Consider the following 25,387-nt stretch of genomic DNA (forward strand, 5'->3'; position numbering starts at 1 on the left):
CCACCCACGTAGCAGACAGTTGAATTTATGGGAGTTGCGGAGCCCACCAAGAGGGCGATAATAAAGATATAAGAGAAGAGAGCCTAGGACAGAGCCCTGGGTTTTGTGTGCCCATGCAGAGGTAGTAGGACCTGGATGAGGGGCCGAAAAAGGAGATCCAGAAGGAAGAGTGCAACAGATATCAACAAAGCAAAATTTTAAAGTTAACATTTATCATAGCCCCCAACATATAATGTCTTACTTAAAACTACTTATTAACCAAATAGAAGCCACTTTATTCTGCACACAAATTCCAAAACCAATCTGGGGCTTGGGGGGAGGGGTGGGAAGGATATAAGGATGTGTCCTCACTTATTTCAAAGTAAAACACAGTCTGATCAGTTAAAATGTCAACAAAATAAAACAGAAAAACTGTCTTTTTAACTCTATTACAGTATTAAAATGAAGCGTACCTCAATTTGAAATGGACAAATCTCTGAATCTAAACAGACAAGTTAAGGGAAATTATTGTTCTTTATAAAAGGAGATTTAATTTTATGTCTTCAAGGTGTTTTAGGTGGTGATTCCCCTAAAACATTTAACAATGATTCAACCTCTACAATCAAAGCACGGGACACTTTTTAAAGAATCAACACACAAAGTCGATAGATGGCTATTTTTTTCCTTCCAGTGGAAGAAAGAGGATGTTAGAATGAAAAAAGCTCTGGCTTTGCAGTTAGGAAACCCAGGTTCTCTTTCAAGTTCTGCTACTAACTTGCTGTGTGACCTTAACAATCACCTCACCTCTCTGGGCCTCCTTATCTGGACAATGTCAGGGCCAGAATAACGGACCTCCCAGGGCCCTTCCGACACTAACATTCTAAGATCCTATGAAGAGGATTAGATAATATTAAAACTAATGCTACTAAAGCTGAGCATGCATCCAATCCAGACATTTACTGTTATGAAATTTTTCTAGACTTTAAATTTAAAATTCTCATTCTGTCTTGCACTATACCGCCTTTTCTGTAAATTGCAGATAAGTTTCAAAGACACAGGAAAGACCCCAACATTTAAAATGCCACACACAAAGAATCCTCAGCAATGTATAACCAGACATAAAATAAGTTTTACATGACAAGCATGCTGAAAGCTATCACTGCTTTACAGATGAATAAGAAAAAATAACTAAGAACTGTGCTGTCACTTAATCATGCAATTTCAGTTTCAAAGTTTATAGTTTTGAGAAAGGTTCATTGTTGTATTATGATTTTTTTTTAAGAAGGAATGGGCACTGGGAAAAAATATTGAATAGCAAATACTTTATTGAAGGTTAAAATAATCAAATCTGGATGAATCTAAAATCCGGGATGAGACTACATTTTAGAACCATCGAAAAGTACCTGAAATGGCTGCTGCGGGGACGCAAAAGCAGCAGAAACATTTGGAGGAAGCTGGGTTGCAATAGCAACAGGAGTCCCAGTCTGCCCATCCTTTCCTGTCACAACCTTTACCTGAGAGAAGATATTTTGAGAAAAAAGGGAAAATAATTTTTAAGACTGCTCAAAAGTGCTTTGGCATTTTATCACTGATATTTCACTCAAATTTGGTAGGGAAAAAAAATGCTAGGTACTAGAGTGACAGTTTATAAAAGCCAAAGTTTTCCTAATGCAATCTTTGCAGTAAATCCAACTTATCAAGTGAAATATACTTTTGTTAACTTCTTGTTTTAAAAATATATATATATATAATGCGGCAGCTAGGTGGCGCAGTGGATAGAACACAGGCCCTAAAATCAGGAGGACCTGAGTTCAAATCTGACCTCAGACCAAACACTTGACACTTACTAGCTGTGTGACCCTGGGCAAGTCACTTAACCCCAACTGCCTTAAAAAAAAAAGCATAAAAAAGAATGGCAGACAGTCTTTCATTAAAAAAAAAAATCCATTCATGTACAGGCAACTTGTAAGGTGCCAACTCTATTACCAGAAGAGGCAGACTAGAAGGCCAATGAGCCAAGTTCAACAGGAAGTGATAAAGATAAAGGAAAAATGCACAAAAAGAAGAAATCAGTTTACAGACAAAGTCTGTTTCATTGGCAAATAAGCAAAGAAAAACTGAATTTAATTATTTTTATACCAATTCTGATAAAAACCTTAAAACAATTATATATTTATCTTTTGAAAGATATGAAATGGTCCCATTGTCAGAGTGTTAAAGAAAACATATAATGACAAAGCCACACCAGATACATCCATTAACATCAATGAGCGTAAGCAAAGAGACTAGCATTTGGGTACCAAAGGGCTGATTTCTTTGCAGAGTAAGAGATGGCAGAGATTACAATTACATCAGCTAACTCATAAAACAAAACAAGCTCCACCAACACAGATTCACAGCACGGGACACAAGCACAATATACAATGCGTTACAGTACAGTTCATCCCTATCAACTTGTTCTGGGCCTAGGAAATACAAATAAAAGATCATAAGCTTTTAAGAATCCTTTTCCTTGGGGAAAGTCTTCAATAATTCACCCACTAAACACAAAGTAGGATCAATTTCCAAAAATGAAAATTATCCTACACGTACAATTCTAAAGTCATATCCTCCATGAAAATTGAAGCTTAAAATGACTATTTTCCAAAACTATAAATCATTTTATATTTGTACACAGTTATTGTACACAGTCACATTTAAATGACATAACAGGGTGATACTACGTAAGTTCTAGGAAATTCTGCTTCTGATTGGTCCTATGGAGAAGACACATTGACTCATCCTTTCTGTTTAGGAATGGGGGAGGTGAGGAGGAAACCCATAGGTAAAATAGTAACAACAGCTTTTTTTTTAGAAGCAAATGGATGTTTTTGTGTATGTTTATTTAGTGATCAGTCCACCCCTAAGGAATAAGGTACAGAACCTAGAGAAGAAACCTGAATATGTTTACTGAGCTATTATATACTCTCCAAAACACCATTCAAGTCACCAGCCAAGAGCCTAGATTGAAGAAAAAAAATTAGTCAAATCAGTTTGGTTAGATGAACCAAGCTGAAAGCCCTGTTTTTAAATGAAAACATTTTAGATGTCTTTACAACTACAAAAATCACCATCGTCACTGTTCCCTTTCAAAACACAGCCACTGTTCCTTCCTATAGGAAAAAAAGAACTTAAGAAAAATACATTCTTAACAATATCAATCTTTATGAATAAGATCCTTCTACAACTAAACTCTTAAAAATATCAAATTGATACAAATATTTTATTATTTACCATTTCATAGACTTTGTCCTCCTTGACATTTCTCCTCTAAATTATTAAGAATTAAATTTCTTACCTCATCATTGATAACCTCAGATTTTTCCTCCTCCTCCTCTTCCTCAAGATCCAAATCATTTTGCTTAAGATATGCTTGTAAGGGTGCATAGTGTTTTTTCTTAAAAGCTAAGAAATCCATCATATTCCCTTGAAAATGCTGCAAGAAAAATAATTCAATCAAATACTCCTTAAAGTTTTCTTTCAGAGCCTCCATTTCTCTGTAATGATGATCCAGGCATTGCTTTCTCATTTGAGCTGTTTCTTGAGACGCTGGTGGAATTTCCTCCAATTTTTTAGGTACTTTTTTCACTCCTATACTTCCTGCAGGAGCAAGAGGAAGGCTGGAAAGACCCTGTGGTACAGCTGCTCTAGAAGGGCTGGTAGGTCCAGGGGGTGGTGAAGTCATCCCAAAGGCTGAAGAGCCTCCAACTCCAGATATTAAGACACCCGAAGGCCTCTCAAACCCCATAGGTCTATTCAACTGCTGTCCTTGAAACACTTGCTGCTGTTGAATCAGTTGTCCTTGAATAATACTACTGATTTGGGGTGGCAAGCTGGTCGTTGCAATGTGACTAGGGCTAGTCAAAGGCTGCATACTGGCACCACTAGCTACCGGGCTCTGGGGTCCAAGATGATGAATGGTGCCGCCTGTCTGGGTGTGGGGCTGTGAAAGTCTGCGTTCTCGAACGGTAATAGGGGCCCCCGCATGCTGGAGTTGAACCTGTCCTCCCTGAGCAATCTGGGCAATGCTTGAGCCCTCCTGATATACAAAGTGTCCACCATTCGAAGGGCTCAAACTGATCTGTCTCACAAGGACACTGGCATCCACAAAGCCTCCAGTGGGGCTGGAGCTGCAGATACCTAGTCCCGGGCCAGGAGTGCCTGCCCGTACACTCTGTAAGGCCTGCACTGGCCCAGGGGTGGGCTGGGTTGGGCTTTGAGACTGGACTTGTTGGGGTAACGGGGAGGTAACTTGTATGTAGGATGGGGAGCCATGCTCAAACCTCCTTGGCTGAGAATTAAACTGAAAACCTGGAGAAGTTGGATTGGGGATTGGCAAAGGGGTTAGAGTGATCTGCTGGTTTCCTCCAACTACTGGTCCAACATTCTGAAGTGTAATGTTTACATTCTGACCAGTTACTGGACTTCTACTCATAAGCTGCTGTATTTGGTAACTGGGCGACTGTGGTGCAGATGGGCTTGCTGAAGGAGCAAATGGAGCTGCAGGGGACTGGGGTAGATTTGAATGGGACTGCTGGTCTTCCCCTTCACTGCCTGTGAAGGACCTGGACCTCTGAAGCTGGACATTCTGAGAACCATTGCCATGGTGCATTATCGCTTCCTTTTTTCTTCCAATTTAATACTATCCTAAAGAAAAGAAAAAATTAAAATTGAGTTGTTTGACAGCAAAAACACTATTTTTAATTATCATTCATTTAGTGTGATAAAAGTCAAAGTACTAGAGTTGTTGAATATTTTAATTATTCACTAGTTTTTAGAATTCCAAAGCAGGAAATTAATCAAACAGGGAGTTAAGAAAAGCTGATTATTTTTAATTCAGCCAAGACAAGCCAAAACACTTATAACATTTGCATTCTTTAATTCTCAAACACATACAACTAGACTACAACCTAGGGGTCTTGCTCCAGTCTTCATACTATCATCCTTGATATCCAATCAGTTAGTTACCAAGTCCTGTCAGTTCCCCCTCTCCTCAACATCTCCTGACATTGAACCCTCTTCTCTAGTCACATCACATGACCCTAGAATGGGTCCTCAACACCTCTTGCCTTTTAATTGGTCTCCCTGTTTCCAGTATTTCCCTTCTAAAAACCATTCTCCACACAGTGCTAAATTGATAATCCCAGTGCACAGGTTCAACCAGCATTTGCCAACGTTGATAACTTTTCTCTTTCTGGGTACATTCTCCCTCTGCATTTTCATGACTTTCTTACTCTCTTGGTTCCACTACCAGTCTTGGTCACTTTTGTGCAATCTTCTTCTACACCATGCTCACTCTTTTTTTTTTTTTTTAAGTGAGGCAATTGGGGTTAAGTGACTTGCCCGTGGTCACACAGCTAGTATGTATCAAATGTCTGCGGCTGCACTTGAACTCAGGTTCTCCTGACTCCAAGGCCAGATCTTTATCCACTGCGCCATCTAGCTGGCCCTACATGCTCACTCTTCTTGAGTGTCCACCAATGCTCAGTCCTAGATTCTCTTCTCCTGCCTCTCTCACTTAGTGATCTCATCAGCTCCCATGAGTCCAATTATCATCGATATGCAGAAAATTCCTAGAATCATTTATCCAGACCTAGTCTCTCTCCCGTGCTTCAGTACTGCATCATCAACTGACGGTTGGAAATTTCAAACTGGATGTCCAATAGACGTCTAAACCCATGTCTAAAACATAACTCACTGTCTTTCCCCAAAAACTCTCTCTCCTTTTGAATTTCCCAATTATTGTCCATCTTTCAAGTCACCCAGGATCACAATCTCATGTCATCCTCAATTCCTCTCTCTCACTCACCAGCCCACATATCCAAGCAGTTGCCAAATCCTGTCATTTCTTTCTTTACCACATCTTCACCACCCTAGTTCAAGCTTTTATCATCTCTTGCCTAGACTATTAAAAGAGCTTTCTAATTGGTCTCCCTGAGTCATCTCTACCTATTCCAACCCATCTTCCACTCAGCTGCCAAAGAGATTTTCCTAAAGCACAGGTCTAACTATGTTACTCCCTGGCTCAACAGAGTCCAGGGGCTCCCTATTTCTTCCTGGATCAAATATTAAGTACATGACATGCAAACAATTTTGTATAAATAAAATATATACAAGATAAATTGGAGAGACATCAAAGATAACTCAAAAAACTCTGTCTATCTGTAGTACAAAAGGGAAAAAATGGACATTTAAATGCCTGCATAGAATCTAGATGATTAGAAATGGAAGTGAATTCAGAAGAATTCAGAAGTCTAACACCCCTGGTCCTTTTATAGATGAGGAAACTGAGACCCAGAGAAAGGAAATGACTTGAAAAAATGAGAAATCTGTAAGCGGAGCAGAACCACATTCTGTGCCATCAGGTCTCATGTTCCTTCCATCAAATCAAGATACCCACAGTAAGAAACATTAATGTCAAAGAGAAAAATAATTTTAATCTGAGGCTAAGATAACATATTTCTTTCTCTTGCCTGCAGTTATTTATCAAAACAATTTCTAAAGATGGGAGGTGGCAGAGATCAATTGTTGAGCTTTGAGATGGGAAGCCCCGGGTTTTAATCTCACTTCTGACATTCACTATGTTATTCCAGGCAAATCATTAAATAATATGTACTGCAAGCAACTCATCAGGACTTATCTGTTAAGTTGCCAAGTAGTTCCCACAATGAAAGTTACCTCTTTAAAGAACTAGGTAAAGTTACAACATCTGATACAAAGATGTGTCAAAATAAATTAATGCTGATGCATTAGTTACAACTCATTAAAAAATTAGCCTGCTAATAATAAGGAAGAAAAGAATTCCCTGAACAGAAAGTTTTTGTCCTTGAAAACAAAAGTTTCATTATCTTTAATAACTGTTAGACATTAGAAACATCTTAGCTCACAAGGGCAAAAAGATTACTAAGTCAACTAATCTTACACTATAACCAAAATATCAAACTTACAAACTTTACATACTAATAAATTAACCCAGTATTAGAATATTCATCTAAAACACTGCACAGAGAAAGATAATGTCCAAACTACTTAGCCCAATTCTAATCAAATGAGATAATATTTGTAAAGTGCTTAGCACAGTGCCTGGCACATGGTGGGTACTATATAAATGCTTATTCCCTTCTCTACCCTTCCCAATCTACCTTTCCAGCCAGTATCACCCTCAAAAGAAGCCCAACTTCTAAACGGATACTGTATAATCAACCCTCAGCATTCACACCATTCCCCTTACAAGGTCAAATGCTTTCTCCTCCACTCTAGCCTATCCAAGTGCTATCCAGCCCATTTTTCGACCTCCTCCAGTCCACTGTGATTTCTTTCTTTAAACCCAATTACATATTATCTTGTATTGCTTTTTCATTTTTCATTCTCTCTAACCACAAACTATACTCCTTGAGAGCAGGGACCATGGCTTATGCTTATTTAAATTTTCTTTTACACTAAATACAGTACTATGCCCATAGAAGGTAAAAAAAACACTTACTGATTAGCTCATCTGTTCAATCAGCATTTATCTTGGACAAATCACATCATCTCCGGGCCTCAGTTTCCCCATCTGCAAAATGAGTGGGTTGGACTAGATCAGTAGTCTCCAAAGTTTGGGCTTTGTTGGAAAGCAGTCTGAAAGAAATTAGATATAGACCAACAGCTCATGCCATATATTAAGATAAAACCCAAAAGTTTTTATGATTTAGACATACAAGTTGACATTAGAAGCAAATTGGAGGAGCAAGGAAGAAGCTACCTTTCTGACCTATGGATAGGGGAACAGTTAATAATTACAGAAGATAAAATGGAAAATTTTGATTATATAAAATGAAAACAATTTTGCACAACAAAATTAATGCATTTAAAATTAGGAAAATGGGTAACAAAAATTTTTGCAGCAAATTTCTCTGATAAAGTGTCATATACAGGAATATATAAGGAACTTATTCAAATTTAGAGGACTAAGAGCCATTCTCCAAAAGATAAATGGGCAAAGGGTAGGAACAGTTTTTGAAGGAAGAAAACGAAGCAATTAACAACTAGATATGTTTTAAATCACAGTTAGAGAAATACAAATTAGTTCCACATCTCAGCTTTCAGACTAGTAAAGATAACAAAGGAGGAAAATGAGCGATGCTGGAGGGACTACAAGAAAACAAGCATCTTCACATGCTGGTGGCGAAGCTATGAACTGATCCAGCCATTCCAGGAAGCAATTTCAAACTGTATCCCAAAAGTCACTACTCTATGAAACCCTTTGAGACCAGCCCCCTCTCCAACACAACTATTAGGCCTGTACCTCCAAAAGAGATCAAAGAAAGAAGAAAAGGACCATATGTACAAAATATTTATAGCAGCCTTTTTCATAACAGCAAAAACTTGGAAATATTTCATATTTCATAATTCATTTAACCATTCCCCTATAGATGGTCACTGCCTTATTTTCCAAGTTTCCTCTTTCTTTGAATATTATTGTGCCATTAGAAATGACAAAATTTCAAAGTTTCAGAGGAAACAGCAAAGACTTCTTATATAAAAGATGGGTTCACATCCCAGTGTTCAATACCCCCCAATAATCCCCTATGCCCCTCCCAAATTGTCCTTCCTAAACTTCGGGGAATAGCCTGGAGGGCCCAAAAGCCGGTTATAACCTAGTCCAAAACCAGTGTCTCCACACCCTGCCCTGCTTCCCTTCATCTTGTGGCTACTCAGGCACCCCTAAGACCTGGCTGTGCTTGGGGTATAATTTACTCAGTGAGTAAATTCCCATGCACACCTTTTATTTTTTATTAGAAAAGACTAGCACAGGATGAACAAATATGGATGGGCTGCCATTACATTATCTTAAATAATGTAATAAATAAATAATCTCAAACCCATCCCCTTCTATACATAGCACCACTATCTTTCCAATATCCCAGGTTTTCAACTTCCTTGTTATCCTTGAATAATCCACTCAACCGAAAATGTTCTTCATTTGGCAGTAACTCTTAACTGCCAAATCTGATAGCCTTTTCTTAATCTCTGTCATTTTTTGACCTATCTGTAGCATCTGACACTACAACTCATCCTCTCCCCTCTATATACCCTCTCCTCTCAGGATTAACATGTCACTGATCCTCTTTGGGAGCAGTCTTCTGCTGATTTAACTCCCCTTTCTCAGTCTCCTTTGTTGCATCATTCACATCATACTTCCTAACAGGTGTTACACCCCAAGGGTCTGTCCTGAGCTTCCTTTCTCTATTCTCTCTACACTCTCTCAACTTGGTGATTTCATTAGCTTCCAAGTGTTTAGTTATCATCTCTCTACATATGGTTCTCAGATCTATAACTACAGATCTAATCTCTCCCCTCAACTCTACTGCTACATCACCAACTAACTCCTAGATATTTCACACCTGATGTCTGTAGACATTTCAAACTCAACATGCCCAAAACAGAACTTGTTACCTTTTGTCTCAAAACCTGCTTTTCGGGGCAGCTAAGTGGCACAATGGATGGAGAACTGGCCCTGGAGTCAGAAGGACTTGAGTTCAAATCTGGCCTCAGACACATGATACTAGCTGTGTGACCCTGGACAAGTCACTTAACCCCAACTGCCTCACCCAAAAAAAAAAAGAAAAAGAAAAAGAAAACTACTTCTCTCCCCAGCTCTCTACATCTATTAAGGGCACTATCGTCCTTCATGTTTTACAAGTTGCCCCTGACCCCCTCATTTTCCCTCACTCCATATAGTCAATCTATATGTCAAATCTCGTCATTTCTGCTTCCACATCTCTCCCATTCATCTCCTCTTCTCTAAGGCCTTAAGAAACCTCTTAAAAATCTTCTCTCAGAAAACCTTAGTTCAAGCCTTTGTCATCTTTCTCCAGAACTAGTATGGTGGCCTCTTAAGCGGTCCCTCTGCTTCATGTCTCCCCTCTCCAATCAATTTTCCACAAAGCTGCCAAAATGATCATCTTAAAGTGCAGGTCTGACCATGTCACTTCCCTACTCAATAAATTTCACTAACTTCCTATTGACTTTACGATAAAATATTACTTTATCATAACTTCTGTGATTTCTACTTTTGCATAAGTTTTATAATGTATAAAATTAGCAGCACAACAATATATATGCATAATTTATGAGTAAATAACATAGAGAGGATACATGCTCAGTTTTTTTTAACTGGTAAGGGGATACAATTAAAAAATTTGGAGATCACTAGACTAGACAACCTCTAAGTTCCAGCTCTAAATCTGGGTCCTATGATCCTTTGATAAAGTGCCAACCTAAGGGCACTGGGTATCCGAAAGACAGGAGAAAGGAGGCAAGAACTAAGGGAAAAACAAGACCAAATTTGTCCTACAATCCAAGACTAAGGAACTAAAAATGAGTTACCCTTAGACCTCAGTAAAACTGAATATCTCAGCTTCTCCCAATCCAGTCAGTCTTCTCATTCTCAATTAATTCAGGTCAATGACATAGCACAAAGAGCCTGGAGTCAGAAGACCTAAGTCTTGGTTCCCACTTTACCATTCTTCATTCATTCAACAAGCATTCATTAAAGACCTACTAAGCACCAGGGATACAAAGTCAACTTCTATCAAATACCTAGATAAAAGAAGGGAGGGAAGATTGGAAACTGAGTGCCCCTAGAGTCACAGCTTCAATCTCATCCTTGACTCCTCACTCTTGCTCACCTTTACCAAATCTATATCTAGATTTCTATAACATCTCTCAAATACAGCCTCTTCTCCCCACTCAAAGGGTAACCAGCCTGGTGCTAGCCCTCATCACCTCTCCCCTGGACTATTTTAATGGCCTCCTCTATGATATCCCTGATTATAGCCTTTCCCCTCAACTCTCCATCCTCTCTCTACTCAGCTGTCAAGGCTGACCTTCCTGAAGTGCAGGTCTGACCATGGACATCTAATCAAGTATAAATTCCTCAGTTTGACATTTAAAGTACTTTACAACTTGCCAGCTTTCATGCACTTTACTCCCGTCCTCATACTCTTTGATTCATCCATCCTGGCCTCCTTGTTATTCTATTCCCCGCTCATCATACTTTTGCAATGACTGTCTTCTATAACTGAAATGTACTCCCTCCTCATCTTTGCTTCTTAGAATTCTTCATTTCCTGGGGCAGCTAGGTGGTGCAGTGGATAGAGCACTGGCCCTGAAGTCAGGAGGACCTGAGTTCAAATCTGGCCTCAGACCAAACACTTGACACTCTCTAGCTGTATGACCCTGGGCAAGTCACTTAACCCCAATTGCCTCACTAAAAAAAAAAAAAAAAAAGAATTCTTCATTTACTTCAAGACTTAGCTCAAACCACCAGCTTCTTCATGAAACCTTTTTCCTAGTCTTCTCAGCTGTTAGCAAAGCCCCTCCCAAAACTATCTTTTATTTATTTTGAAAATATATATTATATATTCATATGTCATCTCCCTAATGCTTAGCACAGTGCCAGGAATAGTAAGTTCTTAATAAATATTCGTTGATTAGCTACTTGCAAACTAAGGGGGCTCTTGGCCTACTATATATTCAGCTGGTTTCATACCCCAGATTATGCTTCACCTCCCATCCCATTCAGCCATCCACCTAGGTCATCCTACCACTTACCTGATATCCTTGACTCTCTCCCAGCCCCCTATGCCCCTGTTTTCCATCTCTTGCTCTGGGGACAGTAATCAAATCATTGCTATCATTGCTTCCCAATATTTCACTGTCAGTTGACTGTCCAATACAATAATTCATCACCCCTGTGACACCCCAGACCAAAACTCCTTTATGGTACATGAATATAATGAAATTATATTGCACTGTAAGAAATGATGAACGTGAAAAATATAGAGAATCATGAGAAGACCTACAGGAACGGATACAAAGCGAAGTAAACGAAAGCAGAAAAATAATAAACATAATGACTACAACAATGTAAATGTAAAGAACCATAACCTTTTTTAAGGAAAGAAAAAGAAAGTGACTGGTGATGATTATAAGTTTAGCCCTAGGGAAGAGGTAAGAAATGGTCTCCCCATTAAAAAAAAAAAAAAAAAAAGAAAAGCAGCTAGATGGTACAGTGGATAAAGTACTGACCCTGGAGTCAGGAGGACCTGAGTTCAAATGTGACCTCAAACACATGATACTCACTACCTGTGTGACCCTGGGCAAATTACTTAACCCTGATTACCACACACACACACACACACACACACACACACACACACACACACACAGAAATGCCCTCCCTTCTTCGGCCCTTTGTGGGTAGAGGTCCTTGGGTGCACAGCTGCCAGAATCAGTTGATGTCTAAATCAGTTTAGCCAAACTTCCTTTTTTTCTTTCTTTTGTGCTTTGTTATAAGGGATAACACACTGGGCATAAGAGAGAGAAAAGAGATATCTGGAAATGGAGGTGAGACAAAAACAAAAGATATTAATAAAATGACTAAATCTGAAAAGGTAAACTGGAACCAGACTGTGACGGCCTTTAAATGGCAAGCTGAGTTTGTATTTTATCATAGCATTATCAATCTCAATCTGGAAGGGATCTTAAAAGTCCATTTAGTCCAACCCCTTCATTTTACACAGGCAGAAACTGAGACCCAGGAAGATTAAGTTAACTAGCACAAAAGCACACAGGTAGTAGAGATCAGAAATAACATTTGAAACTGATTCCAGAACCAGTGCTCTTCCCATTGCACCACACTGCCTCTCTATCTTAGGGAGTCCCCTGAGGAGAGTTGCAGGTTTAGAAAGATTCTTTTGGCACAGTGTGAACAATGGATCAGAGGGAAAAAACTGAAGATCTTATGAAAACCAATAACGAGGCAGTTGCAACAGCACAAATGAAAGATGATAAAGGCCTAATCTAGAGTGGAAGCTATACTGAATGAAAATAAGGGTATTCAAAGGGATTTTATGGCAACAGAACTGAAAAAGACTTACTTAGCAAGAGATTGGAAATAGAGGAATGAAAATGAGCAAATAATGGAAAATGACTAAACCTGGATATCTAGAAGGATGGTGGTACCCTCAACAGAAATAAGGAAGTGTGAAGAAAAGGTGGATTTCAGGGTGAAGATAATGAGTTCTCTTTTGAACATGTTGAGTTCAAAATGCCTAAGGGAATATCAAAGTGGAGATGACCAGCAGCCTTAAGCTCAGAAGGGAGACTAAGCTCTATAATCATCTACAGAACGGTAACTGAATCCATAGGAGCTGATTAAATAATCAAGAAGAGGGAGAGAGAAAGAGAGGAAGAGAGGAAAAGAGAGAGAGAATCCAAGATGAAGTTTGATAGACAACCACAGCAAAGGAGAAGGAAATGATGATCCAACAAAGAATCACAGATTTAGATATAGAAGGGTATCAGAAGTCATTTTAATTGGATTCCCTCCTTTATCCATATAAGAAAAAAAAGAGACCCTCAGAGGTTCCCTATATTCCCTGATGACAAATCGAGTAGTCTTTTCAGATCAGGAAAGCCATGTTAGAGAAGCCAATGGAAAAGAGAATATCCAGGAGGAGGAGGTAGTCAACAAAGTAAAAAGCTGCAAAGAGGTCAAGAAGGATGAGACTTGAGAAAAAGTCATTAAATTTAGGAATTAAAAAATTGTTATTAACCTCAGATAAAGCAGTGAAGTGGTCAGAAATCAAAAAGCTATGAAGGGAGTGAGAGGAGAGGAAGCAGAAGAAGCAACTGCCTGAAGAAAATGTTTTCTCTAAGTTTGTGGAAGGGAAGGGAGATGGAGGATGAGAGCCTGGGGGGTAGCAGAGCCAAGTGAAGGTTCTGTACAGATGAATGATAAGCATGGAATTATTTATAAGTAACAAGAACTAAGAGTAGATAAAGAGATATTGAAAATGGGGTGGAGGAGAGAATAGAGGAGACATGACAGAAGTGTCAAACTCCATACAGGAATGCCAGTTAATAGGATCAAGGATACAAGTGAAAGGGTTGGCCTTGGCAAGGAAAAAAAACTCCTGGAGGTTAGAGAAAAGGAGGAAAGAAGAGAGGAAAATGTAAAGGTGTTCTGAACTTTAGAAAAAGAATGAAAAGACTCAAGATGGGGGAAGCCCTCAATTTTCTCAATAAAGTAAGAGGGGAAAGGGGGAAAAGGAAGAGGGGAGGGAATAGTGTAGAACAAAGGTGTCAAATATGGGGGATGGACTGAATATAGCCCAATTAGATTAAAATGTAACTGGGACGTATTTAACAAAAAAAATAAAAATACAACAGAACAAAGATAATGTTGGTTTTCTATGTCAATATGTGGCACACAGGGATCCTTAATTACAGTCCAGTGGCCCCTTTCTATTTGAGTTTAACATCACTGGTGTAGGAAGTGTGAAGAGAATAGAAGTTTGGAACAGCTGCTGAAGATAATGAAGTACGACAGAATCAATGGAAAGAAAAACTGGCTTGTAACTTAAGCAAGACACTTGACTTTCTTTGGCCCCACTTTCTCCACCTGTAAAATAAAAGTACTGAGTTGGCTTCCAGTTGTAAAGCTCTAGATACCAACCTCGTATCTCCCTATCTTCCATGAATTAGGCAGATAAAATGATACAAAAAAAAAAAGAAGAAGAAATAGGTGGAAGAGTTACTCATGTTTAAAACTACAATTTATTTTTGGCCTACATGTGTTGAAAAAACAACACTGCACTTTTGTGATATCTACATTAAGAAATTTAGATATTAAAAAACTATTGTTTTTTTATAAGGTGTTACAAAAACAACACCCGTGGCATTTAAATTTAATAATTAACACTGGTTTTAAATGTTCAATTATCTATATAATTTAGATAGGAAAGATTATAATTGAGAAAGAAGACCACTAATTAAATGTTAATCCAGTTGTTTCTTTCAATTTTTTAAGCAATACACACTCCAAATTCAGAAATTACAAAAAGCATTTCTAGATAGAAACAAAGAAATTGTGAACTAAACAAATAGATCCCTAAGTATTTTCTGAGTGTTTATTTTGTTTAGTGTAGAAGGATATCTCTGCCTCAAGTTTAAAGTAGTAGGGGAGGTCTTTTGTCTCACTGCCTCAAGTCTGCTACCGAAATCTAGCCTCCACACATCTACCTAAAGCATACGTCTAACTATGTCATCTCCTACTAAGTAAACTACAATCATCCATACTTCTAGAAGCAAATATGAAGTCCTTTTTGACATTTAAAGCTCTTTACAATCTGACCCCAATCTACATTTCCAATATTAATCTCCTCCATATACTCCAGTAAATAGTCATCAATCAACCAATAAACATTTATTAAGCACCCATTATGTGCCAAGAACAATGCTTAGCTTGGAGGAGACAAAGCAAGGCAAAAGTCAGGCCCTGCCCTCAAAGAGCCCACAATCTAATAGGGAAAGACAACACAAGAAAAGAAGATGAAAAGGGGGGGAGAGAGGGAGTGAGGGGGAAGACAGAGGAGGGAGGGTCCTCATCTGGTCTCTATGCCTTTGCACTGGCCAACTTCCCTCCCCCTCTTTCAAACCCTAGTTTTCTTCAAGACTCAGCTCACCAAGTACCACCTTCTTCTTAAGGGAAAACTTTACTAATACCCTCAACTAGTAGTATTCTCCCAAATTACCTGGTATCTATTCTGAATACACCTACACACATATGTGTGTGAAGGGAGAGAGAGAAGGGGATGGGAGGGAAAAGAGACAGAGTGGGTGAGGGAGAGACAGAATGAGAAACAATGAGAGAGAATGAGGGGCAGAGAATGGAAGTTAAAAAAGAAAATGAGAGTCAGAAAGAGAGGGAACACAAACCCCTTGAGGGCAAGAACTATTTCACATACGTCACCGTATCCCTAGCACCTAGCACAGTGCCTGGCACATAACAGGCACATAATAATTAATAAACATTTGTTGCTTGGCTGACTCATTAATGTATAAATGCACTCTGAAAACTAACACATGAAACACTTAGAAAACTATTAGACCAGAGGATCAAAAAGCATAGGTTGAACTTAGATTTGTAAGTTAGAGAGGACACCAGCTAAGAGCTGGGGAAAAAATAATAATAATAAAGCACTTTGAAGTTTGCACAGCACATTAGAAATATTATCTCATCCTCACAACCCTAAGAAGAAGGTACTATTATTATATCCCCATTTTACAGTTGAGAAAACTGAGGCAGACAGAAGTGAAATACCTTGCCCAGGGTCACACAGCTATTAAGTGAGGCTACATTTGAATTCAGATCTTCTTGACTCAGATCCTGCACTCTCAAGCATAGTACCACCAGCTGCTGGAACAATATCAAATCACGTTCTAAAGATCCAAGATTTCTTTTTCTATGTTGAAATTCTAATCATGGACACGCAGATTGGTATGTTTTATTAGAATATAAAGAAATAATTTCATAATGAAGAAATACTGGTCTGTTATTAAGAGTGTTATGGACTTCTTTAACAGTTTTGCCATCCTCTATTAAGATTCATAAATTCCAAACAGCCAAATAGAACCAAAGTAGGCACTCGGAGGAGGGTTGTTCAAGATCACATTTAAGATCCCTTCCAACTTTAATATCCATGGTATTAGTATTTAGAATCAAGAAAGACATAGTATGAACATGAATTTCTTTATCAAGTCTCCATATACTAGAACATTAACTTGAAAAGTTTAGGACAAATAAAACTATTTTTTTACACATAAAGTAATAAATCTGTGAGATTCATTACCTCAGATACTGGTAACAAATCACTTCAAAAAGACAGACAATCCATAATAATTGAAGGGAAAGGCTTCAGATACCCAGCCTTTACAATTACCAGCATGGGGGGTAGCTAGATGGCACAGTGGATAGAGCTCTGGCCTTGAAGGCAGGAAGACCTAAGTTCAAATATAGCCTTAGACACTTGACACTTACTAGCTGTGTGACCCTGGGCAAGTCATTTAACCCCACTGCCTCACCAAAAAAAAAAAATACAGTTATCATCACGGAGAATAATCAATCAAGGTCTTCCCAAACCAGGCCTTGAGTAACCACTGAATGGACCACCATAATCCTCCCCAAACTTGAATTTGATTCAACAAAAATGTTATGAAGTGCCTACTACGCATAAGACACTGAGCTAAGCATTTCACCTTTTCAGAGATGAAAAGAAGAGTCCTTGCTTCTGGCTCACAATCCCATAGAGAGGTAGGGGAAGACAAAGAGTCTTTATGGGGCCTTTCATCCCTTCACACACTCTACAAGGCAGTCACTCTGGCCTCCCTGCTATTTGCTGAGGCAACATGGTACAAATGATTCTTAGAAGGCTGTATTTGGAGTCAGAGGGACATGGGTTCAAATACCACACTTTCTCTTTCTGAGATCTTGGGAAAATTACTTAATGTCTCTGAGCACCTTAATTTCCTGAGCTGCAAAATAATGGGTTTGGACTATATATGACCTCTAAGATTCCTTCCATTCCTTGACACGAAATTTGAAATGCATGTAATCTATGCCTTCATCCAAGACACTGATAAAAATATTAAACAGCACAAACCAAGCACAACTATACTACTACAGATTTTCTAAACAGACCTAAATTCATAAATCATAAATAACTATTCTTTGGTCCACCCATTCAATCAGTTCCAAGTCCATCCAACTAAAATCTTGTCTAGATCACATCTCTCTACTATCCACAAAAGTAGAATGAAGAGACAATGTAAAAGTCCCACTAAAACCTCAGTACACTATATACACACATTAACATTCCTCAGATCCATCAGTCAAGATAGTCTGGCTAGCATGACCTTCTCCTAAGGAAGTCTGAGGCAGACTCTTTAGAATCATCATTTCCTTTTCTAGATGTTCACTAACAATGCATTCTAGAATTCTTTAATACATTCTAGAATTTTTCTTGAAATCCAAGTCAAATCCATTGGCCTAGGGTTTGCACATTCTACCCTCCTTTCTCTTTTTTGAAAACTGGGGCAATATTTTCCCTTCTCTCCTGTCCTATAATTCCTCTCCATTATCTTTCTAAGAACTGACAGTGGCTCACCTTCATATCCACCCTGTACCATGCCAGTACCTTGTAACTTAAGCAAGACACTTGACTTTCTTTGGCCCCACTTTCTCCACCTGTAAAATAAAAGTACTGAGTTGGCTTCCAGTTGTAAAGCTCTAGATACCAGCCTCGTATCTCCCTATCTTCCATGAATTAGGCAGATAAAATGATACAAAAAAAAAAGAAGAATTAGGTGGAAGAGTTACTCATGTTTAAAACTACAATTTATTTTTGGCCTACATGTGTTGAAAAAACAACACTGCACTTTTGTGATATCTACATTAACTCATCTGGTGACTTCAACACATCAAAGCAATCATGTACCTTCTTACTATGCCCCTATTTGCCTAAGATTTCAACTCTGCACTGGTCATTTTCATTCTGTCCTTTCCTGTCCAAAAAGTTTGGACAGAGACCGTAACTCTAAAGCACTTGCAAATACCCCTTCTGTCTACTCAGAGGCCACCTGAGTTCAGATCCTTATTTCCCCTGCTCCCACATAGACTACCGCAAAAGTCTCCTAATTATTCTCCCCACCTCCAGTCTCTCCTTTTTCTAAGCCATTCTCCACACAGTCGTCAAACTGATATTCCGAAAGCATAGGCCCAACCATGTCACTCCGCTGCTGAAAAAACTCCAGTGTCTCCCTATCTAGGTAGAAGCAGCTGATGGCACAGTGTATCAACAGAACATTGGACGTGGAGTCTGAAAAATCTGAGTTCAAACTCGGCCTCAGACAATTACTAGCTTTGGGACCCTAAGCAAGTCACTTAACCTCTGTCTCCTTCAGTTTCCTCAACTATGAAATGAGAATTATAATAGTAAATGCCTCCTCCCAAGCATTACTGAGATTAAATGAGATACCTGTAAAAAGCACTGTGCCTAGCACAGAGTAGATATCTATAAGTGTGTATTCCGTTCTAGGAATATACAATATACAAACTTTCCCATTTAGCAACAGCCCTTCAACGGCTACAGCTTGCCCTTCCCGGCTTATTCAACATTACTCTTCTTCCCACATTCTACCTTTCAGTCACAACGGCCTAGCAGCTGTTCTGCAAGCACAACGTCCTCTTTCCAGTGTCTCGTCCCCATCACCCATCCCCTCTCCTCATTTTCCCCGCAGGAATCCCTGACTCCTTCAAGACTCAATCCAAATGCAGCTGCCTCCTGAGTAAGGCCTTTTCTGATGATTCCTTCCCCAGATATTACCGTCACCCTTCTCCCCCAAATTACCTTGTTTACTGTGTATATATTTTGTATTTACTTGTATGTGCATATATTGTTTTCCCCAATAGAATGTAAGCTCCATGAAAGTGGAGAATGTTTCATTTTAGTCTTCGTAGGCACCTAATAAATGCAGGACAAATTCCTGAAAAAGAATCCAGAAGCAAAAGAAGACTGGAGTAGTTACCTCTCTTTTCCCTCAACGTTTAGGATCCTTTGGAACTCTAACTCTGTGAACCTGTGATCACTCCATTCCCCTCCTTGATTCCATCAATCCTTCTCTGATCCTCCTCTTGCCTTCAATACAGCTATAAGGAACATTTTAAAATCTTGGTTTTTTGGTCCTTGGTAACCTCAACTCCTTCTGAAGGACTAAGGGCTATGCAACATACTTTTGTATGTTGTCTTCCATTACATTCTCTTGCTTCCAAAATTTCTTTTGGAACTCTCCATTAAAATTTTGAATTATGCAAGAAAATTCATTAAACTATTCATAACCTTTAACCCAAATATCCCACTACTAGCCTCTACCCTAAGAAGGCCAAAAACAAACATTCCCCACAAAATATTCAGAGCAGCATTTTTTGTAGTAGAAAAAGTCAGAATCAGTGTGGGTGTCCATCAACTGGAGAACTGCTGGTCAATTGCGGAATATGGCATATGAAGGTAATGTAACTATTATAACTATATGTAATGTATATATAATGTAATATATCATGTATATCATGTAACTATTATACTGTAAGAACTTAACATGAGAATTCAGAAAAGCATTGGGAAGACTTAATGTGAACTGATACAAAGTGAAATAGGACCAATAACAAAATGAAGTAAGCAAGAACATACGATATACAAAAAGAAATAACTAAAATAATATAAATAAAAACAATAAAAGACCAGCATTAATTAATTATACTGACCAATCTCAATCGTAGAGAACAATGAAACACACATCCCTAATAATGAGGTGGAAGACTTAGAGATGTGGAATACTGCATAAGTTGTCAATGGACCACTGGGTTGATTGGTTTTACTTAACTGTTTTTAGTATATGTGACAGTTCATTGAAGGTAGGAATATATCAGGAAATGACTATCAAAACAAGTTATAACAATAAAATTTTAAAAATAAAAACCAATATAAGTTGAATTCTATGAAGGAAAAATGTTTAAAATAAATGAAAGCTCCATGAGTTAAAATAATTCCCTACAAATATACAACAGTGCCTTTAGGTGATTCCCTTTTTTTCAGCTTAATCAAAACAGTTTTTCTTTGTGGCTTCAGATACCTCTCCCGGACAGGCTTTCACTATAGAATTTCAGTCCACATCTTAGCCATGCTTTATCTGAATCCTTTGGAATCTGCTCTCCCAAAATCTCTGCATGCCTCAGACCTGCCTGGGTTTTTTTTGTTTGTTTGTTTTGTTTTTGCTTTTTTTTTAGTGAGGCAATCAGGGTTAAATGACTTGCCCAGGGTCACACAGCTAGTAAGTGTCAAGCGTTTGGTCTGAGGCCAGATTTGAATTCTGGTCCTCCTGACTTCAGGGCTGGTGCTCTATCCACTACGCCACCTAGCTGCCCCTTCTGCCTAATTTTGTGAGTGCTCCTAGAATGGTTGCATCATTTCTCCATCAGCACGCAGTTTCCCCTGCCGGTGTAAATCAAGTCCAGAACAGAAGTTCTCCTTTGCAATGCTTCCACCATTTAAAGAATGAAATTATCTATCATTAAATTCAAAAAAGTATTAGCTGCTCTCCATTTAGCAGCAGCATATGCATAGATAACTGAAATCCCCCATCATTACCATACTGAACCTTAATGCCAGGACACATTCCTCCTTCCCTCTTTCTGGGTAGGTGGTCTATGTTCTACTCCAGCGACAATAATGCTGTTTTTGCCTCTCTTTACAACCCAATGAAATCTTGCCTGATTCCTGGATCTTCTCATGTGACACTATATTCTTAATACACAATACCATTACATCTCTATTCAACCTCCTTTTCCAATTTCTCTTACTTATGAATAAAGATATTCCCTTCCAGAACCAGTCACAGGTCCTAGTCTCAGTGATACTTACAAGGCAATTCTGCCCTTTTACTTTGGGATCTTTAGTTCATCTTGTTTGTTACTCATTTTCTGTACATTCATATAAAGAAAGATAGCTGAGGGGGCAGCTAGGTGGGGCAGTGGATAGAGCACCAGCCCTAGAGTCCGGAAGACCTGAGTTCAAATCTGGCTTCAGACACATAACATTCAGTAGCTATGTGACTCTGGCCAAGTCACTTAACCTCAATTGCCTCACCAAAAAAAAAAAGATAGCTGAGACCAAAGGCTGGATCAAGGACTTCTTTAAGACCTTTGTCTCCTGGGTGTCTCTCTACTGCTATTCTTATACCTTCATTGTAGCTACTCCTAAGGCATCTAATTGGGTTTATAAATGCAAGGAATATGAATGTATAAGTAGAGCCTATATCAGATTACATGCTGTCTTGGGGAGGGAGGAGGTGAAGGAGGGGGAGAAAATTTAAAACTCAAAATCTTATGGAAGTGAATATTGAAAACTAAAAATAAATTAATTATTATAAATGCAAGAAATTTTCTCTTTTCTCCTTCCTTTTCAGTATAGAGCCCTTCAAATTAGATTTCCAAGATCCTAAGACAGAATTTTTTTTATCAGCCAATCTTTACATGCACTCCCATCCCTGGCTAAGAGTCTATTATTCCTATATTTTAAGCCATGGTTCAGATCCTATTCTAAGACATTATCTCTTAGCAACCTATTCATTTCCCAAATCTACCTCTCTCTTCTAAACCCTTGTTTTCAATGTAAAGCAGAGGTGAAAAGAATATCTACATCCCTAAAATGACTAATTTCTTGCTCAAGACTTCATAATATTCCTCCAAGTTGTCCAGATTCCTGGTACTATCCATCTTGTTCTCATCAATCTCTAAATATGAATAGAAGTCATTCAGTCTGACAAGCCTTGGGAGGCTCTCTTTCACACTCTAGACAAGTTCCAGAAAGACAGCAATCTCTTTATTATTAATGCCCAATCAACAAAGAGCTGCCTTTATAACTTTCAGAACAGAGTCAGTCACCAGTCATAACTACTCCTTTTTTTCTTACTCTGACCTTTATTGGATTATCTCTCACTAGTAACATTTGTAGATCCATTACCTAGAAGACAAGCAGCTACCTTTTCCTCCTCTGGATAATAATAGTTACCAAGTATTTATTGGTAGAGCAATTTAAGATTTGCAAAGCACTTTACAAATATTATCTTACTACCTCACAGTAACCGTGGGAGATAAGAGTTTTTATTATCTCCATTTTACAAAGGAAACTGAGCCCAACAAAGGTTAAGTGAATTGCCCAGAGTCACACTGTCAGTATTTGAGATCATACTTAAAATCAGATCTTTCTGACTCCAGCCATTGTACTAACGAGCCATTGTACTAACGAGCCATTGTACTAACCTAGCTGCAAAGAACTCCTATCTGTTACTTAATTTCAAGTATTCAGGGATCTTTCTTACCTTTTCTCTAGTCATAATCTTTCACTTTCCAATTTCCTGACACAGGTAAGGATTTTCCCCTGCCTCTTCAAATCCTGTTTCTTCTTTGTTTTTACATTGAAGTTCTCCATCCATTTATTAAAGGAAAACCTCATTCTTTCTGATAGCCTGAGAACAGAGAGCAGTTCTTCTAGTCCCTCTCTCCCCTAGGAAGACCAGCCTGTGCTGGCAGAAACAAGCAGTGCATGACCTGTGCCTGTCATTGTGAAATTCTCCCAGTTCTGCATGCTTTCTGGAAGTAAAACCCTCAGTCTTCTGTCATCCCTTCTGGCAGCTGGGGGACAGCTTCCCAGGAAAACTGCTAAACAAACTGACAGTGAGGGTTATCTCTGTCCTTCTCCTCACCTCCTTAGCCCAGGAATAGATACAACCAATTTCCTTTCCCTGGTCTTAGCAGCAACTCCCTTTTCCTCTTCACTCTCTTTCTCTTTGGGCACTTTTCCTTCTCCTCAATCTCAAAATCAAACAACCTCAGAGCTGGAAGAGATGTCAGATGCCATCTTGAATCTGTTGACTGATTAAAAAAAATTCTAAGGTACTAATTTCCAAAACAACCCTTGGTATCTCACAACCACTTCTGTACATCTTCCATATTTTTATATCCTAAAAAATTTTATTTTCACTGACTCCAATTTAAAGGGTGGCTGATTAACCTTAATTCAGAAATTAAGAGTCAAAATTACTTTAGTATTTCAGGTCACTTTAACAAAAGCACATTAGAAAATAAAATAAATCCCCATTTTGTTTTCCTTTTAAGATTACATTTTGAAAAGTAAAATTTCTTTGAAAATGAGCATCTCTGCAATATTGTGACAGCTTTCAAAACTGTTAACTTAATCAAAACATTCTAAATAAGAGCAGGATATAAACATCATTAATACTTTTTATAACATCTAAATATGCACAAGAGCAATATTATTCAATGTCATTTTTAATGCCATTTACTTAAAAAGTAAAGACTGTTATGTACTGGTACCATTTTAAATTGTTCCCAAATAGGTTAGCCATAAAAGCAAAAAGAAATACTATGTAAAAATGAATGATGTTGATAAAGGGTCTTTACTAAATACTATCAAAACAACCCATTAAAACAGCTAGTCAAAGACTGCTGAAGCCATTCAAGTACCTTTTTAATATTGGCTTATTAAGAAAATAAACAATTTTCAAACAATGCTATAGCATCCAAGGCTTTTTCCAGCTTTAAAATTCTATAATTCAATCATATGGTTGTGGGTTTTGATTTTATGCTTACATTAGGTCTAGACTTAGGAGTCATAAGATCTGGGTTTGATATTTACTTGCTGTATTAACCCTGGTGGTGGGAATGGGGGTTAAGGATATGAGTCTCAGTTTCTAAATACATAAAACAAAGATGATGTCCTTGCACTAATAGTGCTAGTTTCCTTCCTTCTGTTCTTCCAACTACCTACAGCTATTCATATATGGATCATTAGGATTATTTTTTAGATTTGTCACAGATTTATGGTTAGAAAGGATCTTAAAGATCATCTATGTTCAACTTCTATCTTAAGGTACCGAAGGTTAGGGGACTTTTCGAGGGTCACACAGGTAGAAGTGGCAGCACTAGGATGGAAACCCAGGTGACCTGACACCCATCCAGCTTGCTTTCCACTGTAGTAGCTATACCTGAGACAAGCTTTAAACGATGGAAGGGTTTCTTGTTTCCATAGGGTCTTCCTATGAAGGCTCAAGAGAACCTAGCTGGGAACTAAAAGCAGCAGGATGCCAGCCCGAGATCACTTCCACCCCGGGGAAAGGTTAACAGAAGAATGAACAGGATTGACAGCTCCGCCGTTACTTTGGTCCCTTGCCCAACATCGCACTGCCTCCAAGGAGGATCCTACACCCTGCCCGGCCCGGTCGGATGATGGTGAAGGGCAAAACAACCAAGATCGAGCGAGGGCAGAAAGCGCTACGCCTGGGGACGTGAAGGAGACGGGAGAGGTCAAGTCGTTTCCCGGTCTCTTGGGCCTCAGTTTCCTCCTCTGTTAAGATAAAGCGGAGGCTGGCCTGGCTAGTCTTCGGTGTCTCTCGCCCTGCGCTGCCCCAGGTGCTGACAACAATGGTCAGGGCGACGAGGGCTCCGTCTGCACGCAGGGGGCCTAGGCTTCGCTTCCCCGGGCCCAACCCCTCGGACGGTACCTACATCTTACCCCCACCCGCCACAAAGAGGAGGCGACGGACTCACGTCCGGCGCCGAGGGAAGAGCAGGGAAAGCTCCGCGGCGGCCCGGTGCGGCCTCTCCCACCTGAGCTCCAGCCCGAGCTTCGGAACCGTCTCGGCCCTCAGCGCCTCCGTCCGGCGCTCAGTCCGGCCCTCCGTCAGTCCGTCCGTCCGTCTGCGGCGGCGGCCCGGAAGCCCCGGCGGCCCCTAGGTCCGACGACCGGAAGCGGCCCCCGCGCGCCCACGCGCCGCGCCTCTAGGGGCCCGGGCCGAGCCCGCGCCGGCGGGGATGGCGGGGGGGGGGGGGGCCGTCCGCCGGGTCCCCGCTCTCCCCCGCCCGCCTAGGCTCCCTCCGCGATTCCTGGGACCGACTTACCTCGGC

The 25,387-nt window shown here is 39.4% G+C and overlaps 1 protein-coding gene across 1 annotated transcript in view; it reads right to left on the bottom strand.

The window, feature by feature from the left end:
* EP400 (E1A binding protein p400) overlaps window positions 1-25,175 on the bottom strand; it is a 141,611-nt gene extending 116,436 nt beyond the window's left edge. Inside the window, exons 1-3 of the mRNA XM_027844122.1 lie at window positions 25,091-25,175; window positions 7,502-7,638; window positions 3,317-4,665 (exon numbers count right to left, since the gene is read on the bottom strand). Coding sequence (XP_027699923.1) covers window positions 3,317-4,630 — 1,314 coding nt within the window. The 5' untranslated portion in view covers window positions 4,631-4,665; window positions 7,502-7,638; window positions 25,091-25,175. The remainder of the gene's footprint in view (window positions 1-3,316; window positions 4,666-7,501; window positions 7,639-25,090) is intronic.
* Between the last annotated feature and the right edge of the window lie 212 nt (window positions 25,176-25,387).

This window comes from Vombatus ursinus, unplaced genomic scaffold (genome assembly GCF_900497805.2).
Source record: "Vombatus ursinus unplaced genomic scaffold, bare-nosed wombat genome assembly UNPS02014935.1, whole genome shotgun sequence".
NCBI lineage: Eukaryota > Metazoa > Chordata > Mammalia > Diprotodontia > Vombatidae > Vombatus > Vombatus ursinus.